At 42.0% G+C, this 20,049-nt stretch overlaps 1 protein-coding gene across 1 annotated transcript; it reads left to right on the top strand.

Annotated features, from left to right (window-relative positions):
- Window positions 1-287: 287 nt before the first annotated feature.
- Window positions 288-4,200, top strand: LOC131689006 (chromatin-remodeling complex ATPase chain Iswi). The gene is made up of 4 exons (XM_058973726.1): window positions 288-480; window positions 633-880; window positions 942-3,312; window positions 3,376-4,200. Exons 1-4 carry the CDS (start codon window positions 430-432, stop codon window positions 3,784-3,786), a joined length of 3,081 nt encoding a protein of 1,026 aa, XP_058829709.1. The 5' UTR covers window positions 288-429; the 3' UTR covers window positions 3,787-4,200.
- The last annotated feature ends 15,849 nt before the right edge of the window (window positions 4,201-20,049 follow it).

Genomic DNA, 20,049 nt, shown 5'->3' with positions numbered 1-20,049 from the left:
AATTACTGTACTGTGACAGTGAAGATCATGGTTTTGTTACTGTACATTTCTATTCGGGTGGATAGCGCATCATTGTACGAAAACAGCGCACTACTTTCGACGTGATTCCATCGTTTAGAACCAGAGAAAATACGATTGTCGCTTGTTGGATTTTCCAGTTTTCAACTACAACCAGAATATATCTGACAACGCTGGCAGGCGACTCACTCAAAAAAGTCTACACAAAGCTCATATTTTGGTTTTTACTGTTGGCAATGATGACAGGCTGTCATTGACAGTAAAAAATCGGCATCCATTTTTGTTCTGGTGCTGAATGGAACACCGCTCTTTTTTCGCAATCGTTTTGTGTAGTTTTGCTCTGCTTTGGATTATAAATTAGTTGTTGACTGCGGAATTAACTTAGTTGCGGACTAAGATCAAGTTCCCATAATGTCCAAGGAAGAAGAAATCGTCGATACGGCGGATACCAATGATAATTCGGTAAGTTCAATTAGATAATATGGAATTAGAAAATTCCAAAACTGAAGAGATTATTGATTCTTGAATGAATGGGTATACGAAAAGGACGCCTGTTTGATATAATTTTTGTGACAGTTGATATAAAAGTACTGTTTTCTTTTTGATCGTTTCAGAATGAGTCCACTTCGGATACTACATCGTCGCACACTAAGGAACCGGATTACGATGCAACGTTGGAGACCGACCGAAGCAAACGATTCGAGTTTCTTTTGAAGCAAACGGAAATTTTTGCTCATTTCATGCAAGCTGCACCGGCTAAAGGTTCCAGTCCGCCAGCTAAACCGAAAGGAAAACCGAAAAAGGCAGAGAAAGCAACTACTTCTGCAACTGCTTCGTCGTCCGTCGTAGAAGATCCGGGAGAGTGAGTAGTATATTCGTAATGATTTATCGTAAGACTAATTTTAATCTTTGTCCGATTTCAGCCATCGTCATCGTAAGACCGAACAGGAAGAGGATGAAGAATTACTGGCGGAAACAAATGTCAAAGCGAATACCGTTTTTCGCTTTGAATCGTCACCGCCATACATCAAGGCTGGTGAGATGCGGGACTACCAGATCCGTGGACTGAACTGGATGATATCTTTGTACGAGAACGGTATTAATGGTATCTTGGCCGATGAAATGGGTCTCGGGAAGACGCTGCAGACGATTTCTCTGTTGGGATATTTGAAGAATTTTAGGAATAATCAAGGACCGCATATTGTAATTGTTCCCAAGTCGACGTTGCAGAACTGGGTCAATGAATTTGCTCGGTGGTGTCCTTCGCTAAGGGCGGTATGTCTTATTGGTGATCAAGAGACGAGAAACGTTTTCATTCGAGATATTCTGATGCCAGGAGAGTGGGATGTTTGTATAACTTCATACGAGATGTGCATCCGAGAGAAGTCTGTCTTTAAGAAGTTCAACTGGCGGTACATGGTCATTGACGAGGCTCATCGTATCAAGAACGAAAAATCTAAGCTGTCAGAAATTTTAAGGGAATTTAAAACTGCAAACAGGCTTCTACTGACCGGAACTCCTTTGCAGAATAACTTACACGAGTTATGGGCGCTGCTTAACTTTTTGCTACCGGATATTTTCAACAGTGCAGATGATTTTGATTCGTGGTTTGACGCGAATGAATGCATCGGTGATAACAAATTGATTGAGCGTTTGCATGCGGTGCTGAAGCCTTTTCTTCTGCGTCGCTTGAAATCGGAAGTGGAAAAACGATTACTACCGAAGAAGGAGGTAAAAATTTTCGTTGGATTGTCCAAAATGCAGCGCGATTGGTATACGAAAATTCTAATGAAAGATATTGACATCGTCAATGGAGCCGGCAAAATGGAAAAGATGCGTCTGCAGAATATTCTGATGCAGTTGAGAAAGTGTACCAACCACCCATATCTGTTTGATGGAGCGGAACCTGGCCCTCCCTACACTACCGATTATCATTTGCTGGAAAATAGCGGAAAGATGGTTGTGCTTGATAAACTGTTGAATAAGCTTCTTGAGCAAGGTTCTCGTGTTCTTGTTTTCAGTCAAATGACTCGTATGTTGGATATTCTAGAAGATTTTTGCTACTGGCGCGGGTATCAGTATTGTCGTTTGGATGGTCAAACCCCACATGAGGACCGTACCAAAATGATCGACGAATATAACGCTGAAAACAGTACAAAATTCGTGTTCATGTTGTCGACTCGTGCTGGAGGGTTGGGTATTAACTTGGCCACAGCCGATGTGGTCATCATCTATGACTCCGATTGGAATCCGCAAATGGATCTGCAGGCTATGGACCGTGCCCATCGTATCGGCCAGAAGAAGCAAGTACGCGTGTTCCGCCTCATCACTGAGAATACCGTTGAGGAAAAAATCGTTGAACGTGCAGAAATTAAGCTGAAACTAGACAAACTCGTTATCCAACAGGGACGGCTAATTGACAACAAAACTAATCAACTAAACAAGGATGAGATGCTTAACATTATTCGATTCGGTGCCAACCACGTGTTTCAATCGAAGGACTCCGAAATTACCGACGAAGACATTGATGCGATATTGCAAAAAGGAGAAACAAAAACACAGGAACAACATGCAAAACTCGACAAACTTGGAGAATCTTCGCTGCGTAGTTTTACCTTGGACACGGAAAATTTGGAAAATCGCTCTGTGTACCAGTTCGAAGGTGAGGATTATCGTGAAAAGCAAAAGATACATGCTCTTGGTTCTTGGATTGAGCCACCGAAGCGTGAACGCAAAGCAAATTACGCCGTCGATGCGTATTTCAAAGAGGCTCTTCGGGTAGCGGAACCAAAAGCACCTAAGGCGCCACGTCCTCCAAAACAACCAATTGTACAGGACTTCCAATTTTTCCCGCCGAGATTGTTCGAGCTTCTAGATCAAGAGATCTATCATTATCGCAAATCGGTCAATTACAAGGTACCGAAGAATCTGGATCTTGGGCCGGAAGCGACCAAGGTTCAACGGGAGGAACAGCGGAAAATTGACGAAGCTGATCCGTTGACCGATGAAGAAATGGTCGAGAAGGAATCTCTACTAACGCAGGGTTTTACCAACTGGAACAAGCGCGATTTTAATCAGTTTATAAAAGCAAACGAAAAGTACGGAAGAGATGATATCGAAAACATTGCCAAGGAGGTAGAGGGAAAGACTCCAGAGGAGGTGATGCAGTATAGTGCGGTGTTTTGGGAGCGCTGTCACGAGCTGCAGGATATTGAGCGCTTGATGGGTCAAATCGAACGAGGAGAGGCAAAAATTCAACGTAGGGCATCGATCAAAAAGGCCCTCGATGGAAAGGTATTTATGATTATGCAGTGAGTGATACTAACTACCAAATATATTTATTTTTCATTTTTCTAGATGTCACGCTACCGCGCACCTTTCCATCAATTGCGCATATCTTATGGCAATAACAAGGGCAAAAACTACACGGAAGAGGAGGACCGTTTTCTTGTATGCATGCTGCACAAACTAGGTTTCGACAAGGAAAACGTATACGAAGAACTTCGTACAGCGGTTCGTTCTGCACCCCAGTTCCGATTCGATTGGTTCCTAAAATCGCGAACTGCCCTGGAATTGCAACGCCGTTGCAATACATTGATAACATTGATCGAACGTGAAAATCAAGAGCTGGAGGAGAAGGAACGGCTCGAGAAAAAGAAAAAAACCGGAACGGCTGGCGGAACGCAGAAGGCTGCCGCCGGAAAGCGGAAGGCAGAAACTGCGACAACTCCTAGCGATAAGAATACCAAGAAAAAGAAAAAGACGTAAATTAGGGATTTTCCAGTTATGACAAGGTTTAGATATAGTGTTCCAGTTAATTTAAATACACACGAATATAACTTTTATGCACGGCTAATCATTATTTGAACTGATATCCACTAAGTACTTTGGTAATTTATTTTCAGTTGCTACTTTGATCATTGTGTGTGAAACATATGCACTAAATAATTGTACCGTGTCAACGATAAAATTCATGCAGCAATGAAACCGCGTAGGCACATTACTGCACTACATATATTAAAATACAACATGCGAAAACTAAGAAGTCTCATTCTGGAGGATTTTTCATACCCACGAAATTAGCCAGTATTAAAAATTTGGCAAATAATATGATTCCATTTAGCCTTGAATTACAGCATATACACTATTTGCCTAGAATGAAAAATAAAAATTACAACAGTAGTTCAGTATAACCAGAGAAATCTATTATATCCGAATTATTTCCATCTGCGGGTTAGCTTACTTACCTTACCGTTCAGGTTAGAGCCTTGTTGTCTTTTGCTGTATGCAGAAGCCGTCTGCACTCCACTCGGTTCATTGCTGCTTGTCGCCAGCCTCGCAGCCTTCGAAGGTTGTCCTCTATCTGGTTGATCCACCGTGCTCGCTGTGCTGTGAAGGGTCGCCCTCAAGAATCATCTTCACCGGGTCGTTGTCTGACATTCTTACGACGTGTCCAGCCCAACGCAAACGTCCTATTTTTGCGGTATGCGCGATGGATGGTTCTTTCAGCAGCTGATGCAACTCATGGTTCGTTCGCCTTCGCCACGTTCCGTCTTCCATCTGCACGCCACCATAGATGGTACGCAACACATTTCGTTCGAAAACTCCAAGGGCGCGTTGGTCCTCGACGAGCATAGTCCAGGTCTTGTGGCCGTAGAGGACCACCGGTCTAATCAGCGTCTTGTAGATAATCAACTTCGTGCGACGGCGAATTTTGTTCGACCGGAGCGTCCACCGGATTCCAAAGTAGGTACGATTTCCCGCCAGGATCTTCTCTGAATATCTCTACTGGTATCATTGTCGGCGGTCACCAGTGAGCCCAAATACACGAATTCGTCGACCATCTCGATTTCGTCACCGTCAATCCGAACTCGGGTTGGGAGGTTCATATTGTCGTCTCTAGAACCTCTTCCTCGCATGTATTTTGTCTTCGAAACGTTGATGGCAAGTAAAAATCCTGCGTTTCCGGCATCGCCTCAAAGTTCCGTGCCATTACGTCAATGTCGTCGGCGAAGCCAAGAAGCTGGACGGACTTCCTGAAGATCGAGCCACTCGTGTCTATCCTCGCTCGCCTTATTACACCTTCTAACGCAACGTTGAACAGCAGGCACGATAGACCATCACCTTGCCGTAACCCTCTTCGAGATTCAGAGGGACTCTAGAGTGTCCCTGATACTCGAACAATGCACATCACTCAATCCATCGTCGCTTTGACTAATTGTGCTAGCTTATCCGGAAAACCGTACTCGTGCATTATCTGCCATAGCTGCTCTCGATCGATTGTGTCATACGCCGATTTGTATTTGTATTTGTATTTAAAATTTGTGTTCATCTGACACTAAGTCTTAATGAACTAAACTAAAAATAATTAACCTAATGTAACAGCAAACGGTGACGAAATTGTGATGAATTATAATTGAGGTCAAAGTGCTCGGCAAGCTCGTTGAAGCGAGGGCGAAGAACACGGGTTGGGGCGTAGAGGTTGATTTGTCCAAGGAGATCGGGAACATCATACTCAGCCAACAGAAGCTTTGATATGAAAATGGCCTGCGAAGTATGTTTACGTTCATGCAAAGTATGTAGTCCTAATAGTCTGCAACGGTTCTCATATGGTGGCAGGTTCAACGGATCATTCCAAGGCAATTGACGTAAAGCATATCGTATAAATTTGCGCTGGACAGCTTCAATCCTTTCACTCCACGTTGCATGATAAGGGCACCAGACGATGTTTGCAAATTCCAACAGCGAGCGCACCAGTGAGCAATATAAAGCCTTGAAACACAGAGGATCCCGGAATTCGCTAGAAATTTTGAACATAAAACCTAGAAGTCGATTTGCTTTGTCGATGGTCGCTGACAGGTGATTGGTATAAGTTAGCCTTTCATCGAGAATAACACCTAGATCTTTTACGTGGTCAACGCGTTGCAGCTGAGTTCCGGCAATGTTGTAGTTAAAATTAAGCATGTCTCTTGTACGATGAAAACTGATGACAAAACATTTCGTAACACAAAGGATCAACATGTTTCTTTGACACCAATTGTAAAATGTATCAATGAGACACTGTAACTCACGGCAATCGGCTTCATTCCTTATCACAAGAAATATCTTCAAGTCATCGGCGAAAAACAGTTTCCCTCCACGCATTAGAACAAAGACCGCATCATTCACGAACAATGAAAATAGTAATGGACCTAGTGTACTACCTTGGGGAACTCCGGAATTATTGCAAAAAGATTCAGACACGTTGTCGCCAATTTGCACGACGCACTCGCGGTGAACAAGGTAGGATCCAAGCCAGTGGCAGAAACTCGAGGTACATCCTAGTTTATCAAGCTTTGCAAGCAGTATCTCATGGTTGACTGTGTCGAAAGCGGCCTTAAGATCTGTGTAGACCGTGTCCACCTGGAGTTTCCTGGATATGTTTTCAATGCAAAACGATGTGAAGCTAACTAAATTCGTCTCAACCGATCGACCAGGGAAGAATCCGTGCTGACTAGGGCTTATGTAATGTTTACTAGCAAAAAACAGCACCTCGTTGATAAGCGCTTCGAAGATTTTCGACTCAACTCTCAGCGAAGTGATTCCCCGGTAGTTCACGATGTTGCTTTTGTCATTTTTCTTGTGAACCGGAAACATAGCTGAAAACTTGCAATCATCGGGAAATTTTTGCTGCTGAAGCGACATATTGAAAAGGTGCGTCAGTGGGATCGCTAAGATATCGGAACATTTTTTCAGAACAGCAGACGGCATAGCACTTTGTCCTGGAGCATAAGACGATTTTGTTTTCCGTATTGCAGAGAGAACCGATTGTACTGAAATAGTGAATACATCCATATCCACTGCCCCAATGGGAACATCACGGGTCGCGTTTTCGAGCTCGACGGCAGATGGCACATCAGTCGTGAAGACACTTGAAAAGTAGCTGGCAAATAGGGAGCATTTTTCCGCCGTTGTAGTCGCTACTTCGCCATTGTAGACCATCCTAGACGGAAGACCCGTTTCCTTTCTCTTCGTTTTAACAAAAGCCCAGAATCCCTCCGGATTTCGTCGTAAGTTTTGTTGGATGCGGTTCACATATCCTTTGTACAGCAATTTATTGTAACAGCGGTACTCATTACTGGCGAGTGCGAAAAAGCGCTTGAGAATAGGGCATCGACGATTTGTGTACGCACGTAGGGCTTTGGCGCGGGTGCGTTTCAGATTCCGAAGCATGGCGTTAGACCATGGAGGCTTCTTGGGAGGTTGATATTCTGGCACGGATTTTTCAACACAGTCAATGAGTAATCGGTTATAGAGATCGACTGCAGCATTTACATCAACTTGATCAAGTAGTACACTCCAGTCAATCAGCGATAGGGTGCGACGTAGTGCTGCTAAATCAGTTTTGCGAAAATTACGACGATTCACAGCTAAAGCTTCTTCATATTGTGGTGAACTAATTATGGAAATGGATATTTGCAATGCGGGATGATAGTTATCCAAAGGAACGATAACACTGGAAGCTTCACTCACAGAACACTCAGGCAAAGCATTCTCATTGACGAACACAAGGTCAAGAAAACGGGATTGATGGTTGGAAATCGTGCTTACTTGATTTAGTCCGTGAAAAGCCATCCCGTCCAGAAGTAAGCGGCTGGCAGGATTTGTTGTCGAGGATAACGGGTTAGGGTGAGCGTATCCACGTCCAGAAGAAACCCACATCAGTCCTGGTTGGTTGAAATCACCAAGAACTATTATCACATCGTTTGCATCTGCCTGAGAAGAAGCATGTTCTATAGAGTCGAGATGGAGCTGCGTAATAGTGCAGTCAAGTCGCTTTTCTGGAGGAATGTAAACAGCTCCAATAAAATAGCTCTTCGTCTGCGTAGTAATCTTCGTCCAAACAACTTCAATGCTTGATGAACTATCTACACCAAATTCACAGGAGGCTAGTGCAGAAGAAACAGCGATCAAAACTTCCCCGCCGCGACCATGAACACTGTTATGTACGCTTCGATCCGCACGATAAACCGCATAAGAATCCCCGAAGAGCTGCATCGATGTAATACGATCATCAAGCCAAGTTTCCGTCAGAACATAAATATCGTAGTCGCCGTCAAGAGCAGCCAAGTACAAGTCCTCGATTTTCGTCCTTAGCCCTCTGACGTTTTGGTAGTATAGCCGTAAATCGTCAGTGCCACGTGGCAATCGTGCCGATATGCTGAAGGGGCGTGATGTACCCGATGGCATGCTAGAAACCAAAAGGTTTTCAGGAAGCGGATTGTCATTTAAAGCAAAATACTCGCCTGGGAAGGGAGTTCGGAAGACCCCCTCACGACCTCCGAACGCAGGGCCGGAACGACTGAGCTGGTCGCTGGCTGGTAGCACGACTGCGTCGGAGCGCTCGGGGGCTTCCGTAGTACGGTATAATTAAATGCATTTCTCGACAAACATATGATGAAATCGATGAACAAATGATGTGTGGGCACTAGAAACTCTAGAAAGAGAACTGCGGAGACTCCATTTTGGGTCGATTGGATTCGCGTTTAGCTGTCAAAAAACGAATCCAATCGAACATTAGGTTTTACACCAACCGACGTAACCCTACAAAATGAGCCGGATGAACTTCGTTTGACAATTCTCGGTGGTTTGTTTACATGAAAGTTACGTGAGTTCGAATGTAATAGATGAGCACCCGTTGCACTCGCACTCACGTAACTGACAAGGTAAACAAACCACCGAGAATTGTCAAACATGAACTTTATTCACCATGAGTTCATTCGTGTCGTCATCTTGTAGAACTCAATTGAGTTCTACAAGATGACGACACGAATGAACTCATGGTGAATAAAGTTCATGTTTGACAATTCTCGGTGGTTTGTTTACCTTGTCAGTTACGTGAGTGCGAGTGCAACGGGTGCTCATCTATTACATTCGAACTCACGTAACTTCCATGTAAACAAACCACCGAGAATTGTCAAACGAAGTTCATCCGGCTCATTTTGTGGGGTTATGTCGGTTGGTGTAAAAACTAATTGCCTATCCTTATAACATTGGACGTGCTGCCATACAATGCCGGGGCATACGTTGCCAAAAATGCTGTTTTTTTCTCCGCAGTTCTCTTACTATGAGTTTTTCTAGTGGGCACGTTGTATTCGCGGCACTTCTGCAGAACCTGCCGAATCGCGAATATTTGGTCCGTGGTGGCGCGGGAACCCATGAATCCCGCTTGATAGTTCCCCACGAACTCCCTTGCAAATGGTGACAATCGGCGGCAAAGAATTTGGGAGAGGATCTTGTAGGCGGTGTTAAGTAGTGTGATCGCGCGGTAGTTGCAGCAACCCAACTTATCACTCTTTTTGTAGATTGGGCAAACGACACCTTCCATCCACTCCTCCGGATGAATCTCCTCCTACCTAAATTTTGGCGATTACCCAGTGCAGCGCCAGTGTTTCACCACCGTATTTTAATAGCTCGCTAGGTAGTTGATCTACACCGATAGCTTTGTTGTTTTTCAGCCGACCGAACTCCTCCTTTACTTCTCAGGAGATCACGGGCCGGCAGCCTATCGTCTTCTGCGCTTGCTCCAAAATCCGTTGCCATACCGCCTTCTTCCTCTGCTGCTGCACCGTTGAGGTGCTCGTCATAGTACTGCTTCCACCTCTCGATCACTTCACACTCGCTTGTAAGAAGGTTGCCGTCTAAGTCCCTGCACATATAGGCTTGCGGAGCGTAGCCTTTGCGCGAACTGTTCAGCTTCTCGTAGACCTTCCGTGTGTCATTTACGCGGTACAGTTGTTCCATCGCTTCGCGATCTCGTTCCTCTTGTTGGCACTTCTTTCTCCGGAGAACCGAGGTTTGCCTGTTCCGTGCTTGTTTGTATCGCTCCACATTCTGTCTCGTTCCGTGCTGAAGTATCCCCACCCGTGCTGCATTCTTCTCCTCTATTAACTGCTTACATTCGTCATCGAACCAGTCGTTTCCTCGATTCGGAATCGCTGTACATAGTGCCGCTATAGCAGCACTATGTACAGCGAAATTAAATGCATTTCTTTCCATTAAAACAGAAATTCATAATACGTTTTGCGTTGCGTGCAATGTATGTAAGACGTCAAAACCTACAAAAAACCAGCCCTACATTCAATAAAACATCGAACAAAGTGGATGAGCGTAGGACGATTGTTAAACAATCTTTCCTGCGAGGGAGTGCAAAGTTGATGCAGAAATGTAAATTAAATGCATTTCTCGACAAACATATGATTACGGCCTAAAAGCCAACTGTCAAAATCCACTTTGAATGGAAATTCCGGACAAACCGTTACACGCCAATCACAGATGTTGATAATAAACGAAAGAGAAAAGTTTTCTCTTTCATAAACTGTTGTGAACTGTGTTCGACTAGTAACGGTTTGTCTGGAATTTCCATTCAAAGTGGATTTTGACAGTTGGCTTTTAGGCCGTAATCATATGTTTGTCGAGATTTGTTCTAATTTGATGCAAATTTGTTGTAAGTTCCCGTTCGTTGTTGATCTGCCCCTAGGTTGTTCCGGTATTTTTGGTGCAAATCCAGATATAATGGCCAGAGCCGTTGCGTGATCTTCTGGTGCCCTTGGCGAAGTCTCAGCGCCTCTTTGGTGTTAACTTTGCCATTCTTTTTGTACATGGAATTGGTTCCGCTCTTCTAAGGACTTCTGGTGTAAAGGTTTAAAGAATTTCACATAGGCATGTGAATACAACACAAAATACATTGTATAACATTCCACTGACACAAACTCGAGGAGCAGGTGTTTCAGTTCGATAAAACAAAGTTCTTTCGTGAATTTGGAGGGTCAAAGTAATGTTACAATGTAGTCGGACGTTTTCTCATTTATAGATAATCACATAAAAAGTTTAGCTGACCTGACAAAACAGTTTCAGTTAAAAATCATTAGGAATGTCATGCAGACCCCCAGACTTACCACATTTATTTATTTATTTATTTATTTATTTATTTCTTTATTATGTCCATCGGACTTTAGAGTCTACATGGACAGTCAGGATGGGAAAAAGCCCATCTGAGTTGGACACCTTTCATACCATTCTCAGACGAGCGCAAAACCACCCACCATCTTTTAAAATCACAAACACATACAATAATTATAACTACAATTCATCTTAAGTCCTAGTACACACAAATCTTCACATTAAAAGTAATATCAAAGCACAGCAGATCGTCTGATTTTGTCGGCAAAGCGGCTGGACGGCTCACCAAATTCGAAGAGCTCCTCCACGGCGGTAAATGCGCGAATACATGCAGCAATCGGTTCGTTGTATCCAAATACGGTTCTATGGAATCTGTGTTGAAGTAGAGTTCCGTTTCGCAGTGATCGATTTGGTATACGAAAATCTACTTCCGCAAGTATCTCTGGAGCGTCAATCTCCCCGTTGATTAGTTTTGCGATAAATACCGCCTGATGAATTTTTTGGCGACTTTGTAATGTTTCAAGTCCCAGCAATTGAAACCATATCCGGTGGCAGATTAACTGGGTCTCGCCATGGCAGGCTTCTTAGTGCCATGCGAACGAAGCGTTTCTTGCACTCGTTCGATTCTAATGCACCACGAAACTTGATGTGGAAACCAGATCACTGAGGCGTTTTCAAGAATCGGGCGAACGAGTGAACAGTACAGAGCTTTCATGCAAAGCGGATCCTTGAATTCTTCAGCAATTTTAAAGATAAAACCCATTTGACGCGAAGCTTTTGAGATGATCAAAGAGCGTTGTGAATCGAACATCAGTTTTGCATCCAACTGCACTCCCAAATCGCATACCTGATCGATTCTCGTCAAAACGATGCCACTAATGCTGTAATCGAACATAACGGGCCGTGAAATTCGATGAAACGTTATCACTTGGCATTTGGCCACGTTAATGACAAGCTTATTCTTGCAGCACCAATCAACAAACAGTTGAAGCAGACCTTGTAAGCGCCAACAATCCTCTACCGTGCGAACTAGGAGGTCAAATCATCTGCATAAACTAATTTACAACCAGCTCCCAAAAGCAATGCGATATCGTTAAATAATATTGCGAATAGCAAGGGTCCTAAGTTACTGCCTTGCGGAACACTGATTTATTTGTGAACTGCGATGATATGCTATCATTCGATTTTACTTGTAACACTCTTCCGGAAAGATACGATTCCAACCAGGCCACGAGTTGAGAAGACATTCCCAGTCGAGATAACTTGCAAAGAAGTATCCTGTGATCAATTTTGTCGAACGCTGCTTTTAGATCTGTAAATATGACATCCATCTGTGCTTTGGCCTCCGTGCCCGTGATGCACTTGGACGTGAAACTCAGCAAGCTTGTTGCGACTGATCTTCCTGGCATAAATCCATGCTGATCGAACGAGATGTAATTCTTTGCACAATCTAACATGGCAGCACTCACAATTATCTCAAAAAGTTTCGAGGATGCAGAAAGACTGGTTATTCCACGATAATTTGCAGCGTTCCGCCGATTGCCATCCTTAAAAATAGGACACATGTATGACTGCTTCCATATGCGAGGAAATTTAGCTTGCTCAAACGATCGATTGAAAATCCTACTCAATGGACCTGCCAAAGCAGTGATGCAGCGGCGTAGAACAACAGCGGGCAAGCCATCTGGTCCGGGTGAAAAAGAGCTTTTTAGTTTCTTTGCGGCATGTTCAACCAATTCAGGCGTAACAACAAAAGTGCCCAAATCAATTACACCGATGGGAACATCGGTAGCAGCATTTTCCGCCTCTTGTCTTGAAGTAAAGCTGCTCGAGAAGACTTCAGCGAAATGCCTCGCAAATAATTCACATGTTTCGGAAGCTGTAGTAGCGACCGCACTACCAAGAAATACATTTGACGGTATCGATGAGTTTTTTCTTTTGGAATTTACAAATCGCCAAAAACATCGTGGATTTCGTCGTTTGACTTGTCTTTCAATTTATAATATCTCTCGCAATTTCTGTCTCAGCCTTTGTATTTTTCTTAAGTTTTCACTTAGCGCCAGTCTCTAGGACCGAGCATAAATAAACTCTCCTGAAAAGACCCAGCTTCCGACTTCCCGTTTAAAAACTTTGATTTAACTACGTCGGGCCATATTTGAGCTTTTTTCGGCTCAAAGATAATCCGCTTATTTTAAAGGTTTTTTAAAGAACTGACGCAGACATATTCATCAGTGATAGATATCTCGAAAATTCGTCCAGATATGTTCAGATTTGTGATATTCTGTCACAATGTCAGTGTCGACAGAGCATGTATGAAGGACTACCGCGCCTACATATCCGCTCACAAAGTTCAGATCGACGGTGGGGTCACCGATTCGGAATTGTGCGTTGATCTACTGAAGCACGGGGTTGGTTGTTTCAAGAGCCCACATGATCTATTTACATACTCCGTGTACAAATAGCGGCCTGACCAACAGCGCACTATGAGGATGACAATGGAACGCGTACATTAGAATTGAAAATATTCAAACATCGATGCCTTTCTTCGAGAGTGAATCTAGCATATCTTAAGATTATCAAGCAGAGTTACAAATATTCAAATTCATTGAATGAAAATTGATCATATTCAGCAGCATTCATTTTCAATATTCAGTGGCGCTACTGAAAACATCAAACGAACAAACTACCCATTCATTTAATGCACATTTTTATTCATCTATGAACGACAGGTTACCCGCTAGTTTTCGACAGTACGCGACGTTAGACAAGCGAATGAAGTGTTTGATGAAAGTCAAGAAACGCGGTTATTGGCGCCGGTTCGTCGATGGATTAACGAGAGAAACATCGATGAGCACGCTTTGGGGAACAGCTCGACGTATGCGAAACCAAAACAGCACTAATAAGAGCGTGGAATATTCAAACCGTTAGATATTCGATTTTGCCAAGCAGGTTTGTCCGGATTACGCCCCGGCACAGAAGATCTACCGTGCCGTATCCCCTTACGATAACGCAAACGAAACACCTTTTTCGATGGTGGAGTTGTCACTTGCTCTCTTGTCGGGTAACAATAAAGCTCCAGGGCCAGAGATAATCAAATTCAACTTGTTGAAGAATCTGCCAGACTCTGCCAAGAGACGCTTGTTGAACTTATTTAATAAGTTTCTTGAGGCTAACATTGTCCCACACGAATGAAGACAAGTGAAGGCCATCGCCATCCAAAAGCCAGGAAAACCAGCCTCCGACCACAATTCGTATCAACCGATCGCAATGCTATCCTGTATCCGGAAGGTGTTCGAGCAAATGATCCTATCCCGCCTCAACAATTGGGTTGAAGCAAATGGCTTACTGTCAGATACACAATTTGGCTTTCGCAAAGGCAAAGGGACGAACGATTGTCTTGCGTTGCTCTCAAACGTAATTCAAATAGCCTTTGCTAGCAAAGAGAAGATGGCATCAGTGTTCCTAGATATTAAGGGGGCTTTTGATTCAGTTTCCATCAACATTCTTTCAGAGAAGCTGCACCAGCATAGTCTTTCAACGACTTTAAACAACTTTTACTAAACTTGTTGTCGGAAAAGCACATGCATTTTTCGCATGGTGACTTATCGATATAACGATTTAGCTACATGGGCCTTCCCCAGGGCTCATGTCTAAGACCTCTGTTATACAATTTCTATGTCAACGACATTGCTGAATGTTTTGACAATTCCTGCACGTCAAGGCAACTTGCAGGCAATGGCGTAATTTCTGTTACGGGACCCAAAGCTGTTGGATAATTTGTCTGCTTGGGCTATTAAGCTGGGTATTGAAGTCTCCACGGAGAAATCTGAGCTAGTTGTATTTTCAAGGAAGCGTGAACCAGCACAACTACAGCTTCTATTAATGGGTCAAATTATCGCTCAGGACTCGAAGGGTGCCGACAAAGGATCACCTTTCTTCGTACAATAACCGGAACATGGTGGGGTGACCACCCAGGAGACATAGTTAGGTTTTATCAAACAACGATACTGTCGGTAATGGAATACGGATGCTTCTGTTTTCACTCTGCTGCGAACATACATTTCATCAAACTCGAAAGAATTCAGTATCGTTGTTTACGTATCGCCTTAGGGTGCATGCAGTTGACCCATACGATGAGTCTCAAAGTCCTGTCAGGCGCTCTCCCGCTGAAAAATCGATTTTAGGAACTCTCTTATCGATTGATCATTCGATATGATATCTTGAACCCGGTGATGATTGAAAATTTCGAAAGGCTTATCGAGCTCAGTTCTCAGACCCGTTTCATGTCTCTGTACCTTGACTTGACGGCGCAGAATATTAATCCTTCTTCTTACAATCCCAACCGTGTGCATTTCATAAATACTTTTGAATCTACTATTTTCTTTGACACATCCATGAAAGACGAGATTTGTGCAATTCCGGACCACATACGCCCACAAGTGGTTCCAAACATTTTTCATAATAAATTCCGAGAAGTCGACTGCTCTAAGATGTTTCATATTGACGGATCAAACCTCGAAGGGGCCACTGGCTTCGGTATTCTCAATCAAAAGTTCACCGCCTCATTCAAACTCAGTGACCCTGCTTCAGTTTACGCCGCAGAACTAGCTATTATTCAGTATAACCTTGGAGTCATTGACACATTACCCGCAGACCATTACTTCGTTTCGGATAGCCTCAGTTCCATTGACGCTATTCGCTCGATGACACGTGGAAAGCACTCCTCGTACTTTGTGGGGGAAATACGGGAGCTACTGAGCTCCCGTGGGTCCCTTCTCATTGCTCCATTCCAGGAAATGAGAAGGCGGATTCCTTAGCTAAGGTGGATGCCCTAGAAGGTGACGTTTATCAAAGACCAATTTGCTTCAACGAATTTTTTAGTATTACTCATCAGAGAACCCTCGAAAGTTGGCAAATGGTGAACTAGTCCCTAAGGTATCGACGAAACCTTGGTTCAAGGGGATGAATGTGGGTCGTGACTTCATTCGTGTGATGTCTCGACTCATTGCAAACCATTCCACGCTGGATGCACATCTCCGGCGTAGTTATATCCCCTATTGGGATCGTGGATAGTGGTATCTGCGCTTGTGGCGCCGGCTATCACGATATCGAGCACATTGTCTGGGCCTGCACCGAGTACAGGTCTCGACTAATGGACACCCTCCGGGCTCAAAGAAGACCACCCAATGTCCCTGGTCGATATGTTATGGCAAGCCGCGATCTCTTGCTATATGTCCCTCGTATACACTTTCCTAAAAACCATCAATATACAGATTTAACTGCCCCTTTTAATTTTATTATCATTCTCAGAAGTGCCCTCTTCCACCACGAAGGTTTCATGTGACTCCAAAGCAACACCAAACATCTCTGTCGAATGTGCCAACAAACACGGGACCTACAGCACAAACATCACACGCGCAACTCGATGTCTTTCCAATCCGCATCTGAGCCGTACTACGAAATCGTCTGGAGGACTCGAGGAGGACCACCCGGCGTCCCAGTACATAATTCTTCCTGATGAGTTAATAACTTTCTCCCCCTGCCATCTTTGTCCACCCTTCCTCCCATGACTCTTATACCCAGAAGTATCACCCCCCCCCAAAAAAAAAATACTTTACGAAATATTTAGCTCTTCCTGTCTCTTCTAGTTTTAACTATTATCACGGTGTCTTTGTCGAATAACTTTATTCAAAAAAAATTCGGCATCTATAAAACTTCAGGATATGAAAGAATGGACTTTTCCCTTTCATTTGAAAGTCAAATTAAAATATTCTATCGGGGGGTTTAGAACAACTTTTTATTTTGAAGTTTTTTGATTGAAAACTTAAGTTTAAAAATTAATTCGCATTTTTGCTACTAATTGGTACTATATACATTCAAAAAATACTAAAAATGAGAATCTGATGAACAATCCTACTGTCTACAACTTCGTAGAAAATCGATATAAAATCACCCGAGAAAGTTATTAAAATTTTATCAGTTTTTAGGTGTGCCCGGGGACTATGGATTAAGAAGTCGATTAATAAGGACTTACAAAAAAATGTTGGGTTTAAATGAACAGTAAATTCAGATAAATTTCAATGTATACAAAGTCCCATTCTCAGCAGAAAAAATATATTTTCAGATTTCTCCGGGTCTTGGGCGAAAATGACACTTTATGAACAAGGAGGTGTGGAAAGGTGTTGACCAAATTTATTCGATAATCTTTTACCTTTTCAAGATGTTGATTAATGTAGTAACGGATTTTATCATGCCTTTTTCATTTCTTTTCTCGCTCTAGAGGATAGCTAATGTAAACTAGAAGGACCCTTCTTCCTGATCCTATCCTGCCTGGTAAAATACAATTGGCTTAAATTCAAAGCTTTATATTTGAATGAACTAAAGTAGACAGTTCGAGTAATTGTAATAAACGACGTATTTTATTGCAGTTTTGGGTTGAGAATCCTGTTTGTCTTTATCAATATTAAAATAAAGATGATTGAAAAAGAAAAAAGCTCTTCGACTTTTGGATCCATGTTTGCTATCTTTTGGGTAGATTCATTTCATCAGAATTATAGATGCAGATTTTTGCTTGTCCTCAAATTTTATTTCCAAATCCAACACACTTCACATAATTTTAGAAAAAAGAACAAAACCAAGTTTCATAATTTTCTTTAAGAAGAAATTCCGGAGTCGTCACTCGTTGTACACGGATCACAACAGAAAACGCACAAGAAAATATCAGGCTGGACCATACATTCAGTAAATTCTCAAAGTAATACAAGTCTGTTTATTGAAGATCTCCCTCATAATATGGGATAAGAGCAAAGACAACATATCAAGAAGACAGAGTTTCCAGTTCAGTTCAGAATCTGGAGACATTAACAGCAGCACGACTTTCGGGCAAAGGTGATACTTTCTATATCTACTTTTAGATTGAGATCGCTATCTTCGTACAATAGACTTCAATGTACAGCGACTCCCAAAAGTTAACAAACTTGAACATAAATCTCATCGAATTATTTTTCTATCCTTCATGAAACTGTCAATCAGGATTCTCAATTGAAATAAAATCAAATGACTGAACACCTAATCGAGTTTGATCAAATATAAAGTTAAAATTTAGGCCAAATATATCCCACAAGATGCTAACGAGCAAAAAGGTTGATTCAAGATTACATCAAGCATACTCCAGAATGAGTGAAGAAAAAAAGAAGAAACAAATATATCTGTGACAGAAAAAAACTGTTTCATTTTGCTGCATTACTCAGCATCTTTCAAAAGAGTCTTAATTTTGTTCAAATTTTATCTACTCTTCTCTATATCTCCATGCTCCTAAAATATCATTGGTGCGCAAAAAACGGTGGAATCTGGAATTATGTTTTTACGCTTAAAGGTGGGACTTTGCTAGTATTCAGGTTGCTCTGAGCACACTGTTAAAATAAGGCGATCCATTTTTACAAATAAAAACGGTTTTGGAATAAAGCTTTTTAACCAATAGACCCCATGCGAATCTACCCCATTGAAAAACCTAAATTTTCAAACAAAAAAAAATTAAAATAAAAAGTTGTTCTGGAGCCACCGACAGAATATTTTAATTTAACTTTCAAATTAAAGGGAAAAGTTCATTCTATCACATGCTGAAGTTTTAGCGATGCCGATTTTTTTCGAATAAAATTGTTCTACCAAACACACCGTGATTATATTACATAATCTCGTTGAAAATGCCCAACTCTACTATCACATAAAAATAATTCTAATTAATCCCACAGAAACTTTACAAACGTTAATCACGCCCTCTAGTTATTCCTAGTTTTAAGATAGTTATAAAAATTGTCCCCCTTAGTTAAAAATTATTTGCTCCAATAATTTCCCTGCTGATAATGTCAAACCATATTGCCATAAAAACTAAATGACCCCCCTAATCTTACGAAAAATATATTTCCCCCTTGTGTAGATGTATAAGATAGCTATAAAAGCTTCATTTAAAAAAAAACAATATGTTATTCCCTAGTTTTAAGTAATTTAAAATGCAAAACAAAACAAAATTGGCACTTTTAAGATAACGCAAACGTGCCTTATTAAATAAACGAATTGAACAAAAAAAGGTTTATTCGGTAAAAAAGGTTAATTAAAATTGTTTTGCGGGACAAAGAGTGTTAGTATATTCATTAAATTTCCATATCATAATGTCACAATTCAATGATATTTCTGTAAATCTTGCTGGCATAATACTGAAAATTGAGCGTGTGACAGTAAATCTTCGGAGGCTTCAGTTTTTTCTCGATTTTTGAAGTTTTCGTCGTCAAAAATCCGATCTTCGCTAAAAAATTGACTGACATGCAATTGTAAAAAACAAATTTGAGGTTTGGTGCACACCGAATTTTTCCAAGGTGTCTCCAGAAGATTCACTGTCACTCACACAAGTTTCAATATATTGTAGTGAAAATTTAGGAGAATATTGTTCAAATGTTGCATTATTGTATGGAAAGTATCTGAATAGACAAACACCCTTGGTACCTTAATCAACCCCACCCCCTCTCTACCCCTGAATCCCTTTTACAATCATATCAATCAAACCATCTTTGCTAGGGTTTTATCGAAGACTCCATATCAAGAAGACTGATATCTCTTTCCTTCCCCCATACAAACGAGTAGCGACAGAGGTTACAGCGCCTCTATTGGAAGAAGGGAGGAAGCTTTATGTAAAAATGTATATGTGTGTGTGCATCACTATGGAAAGTACCACCTTTACCCGCAAGTGGCGTTGCTGTTACTGTCTCCGGATTCTGGACAGAGTTGCCAGTCTTCTTGATATGGAGTCTTCGGTTTTATCCAACTTTTTACGAACCATATTTATGATATTATTTAGTTTTCGGTGGTATATCCATTTGTTTGTGGTTTAACCACGTGCGCTAGCCAGCGATTTCGTCGACCGACTTATCTTATAAGATAGCGTACAGCTTTCATTGTCGAACTGAATTGATAGTCTACCTAATTCAAGTGCATACAGTTCACAGATAAATGAAGCACCTATAAGATTGTGTGTAAGCACTTACACACAAACTTGAGTGGTATGGGAATATGATGAGATATTTCGCTTCCAACAGC

This window comes from Topomyia yanbarensis, chromosome 3 (genome assembly GCF_030247195.1).
Source record: "Topomyia yanbarensis strain Yona2022 chromosome 3, ASM3024719v1, whole genome shotgun sequence".
NCBI classification, from domain to species: Eukaryota; Metazoa; Arthropoda; class Insecta; order Diptera; family Culicidae; genus Topomyia; species Topomyia yanbarensis.
The sequence above is the reverse complement of the archived record's forward strand: the minus strand, read 5'-3'. Positions and strand labels throughout refer to the sequence as shown.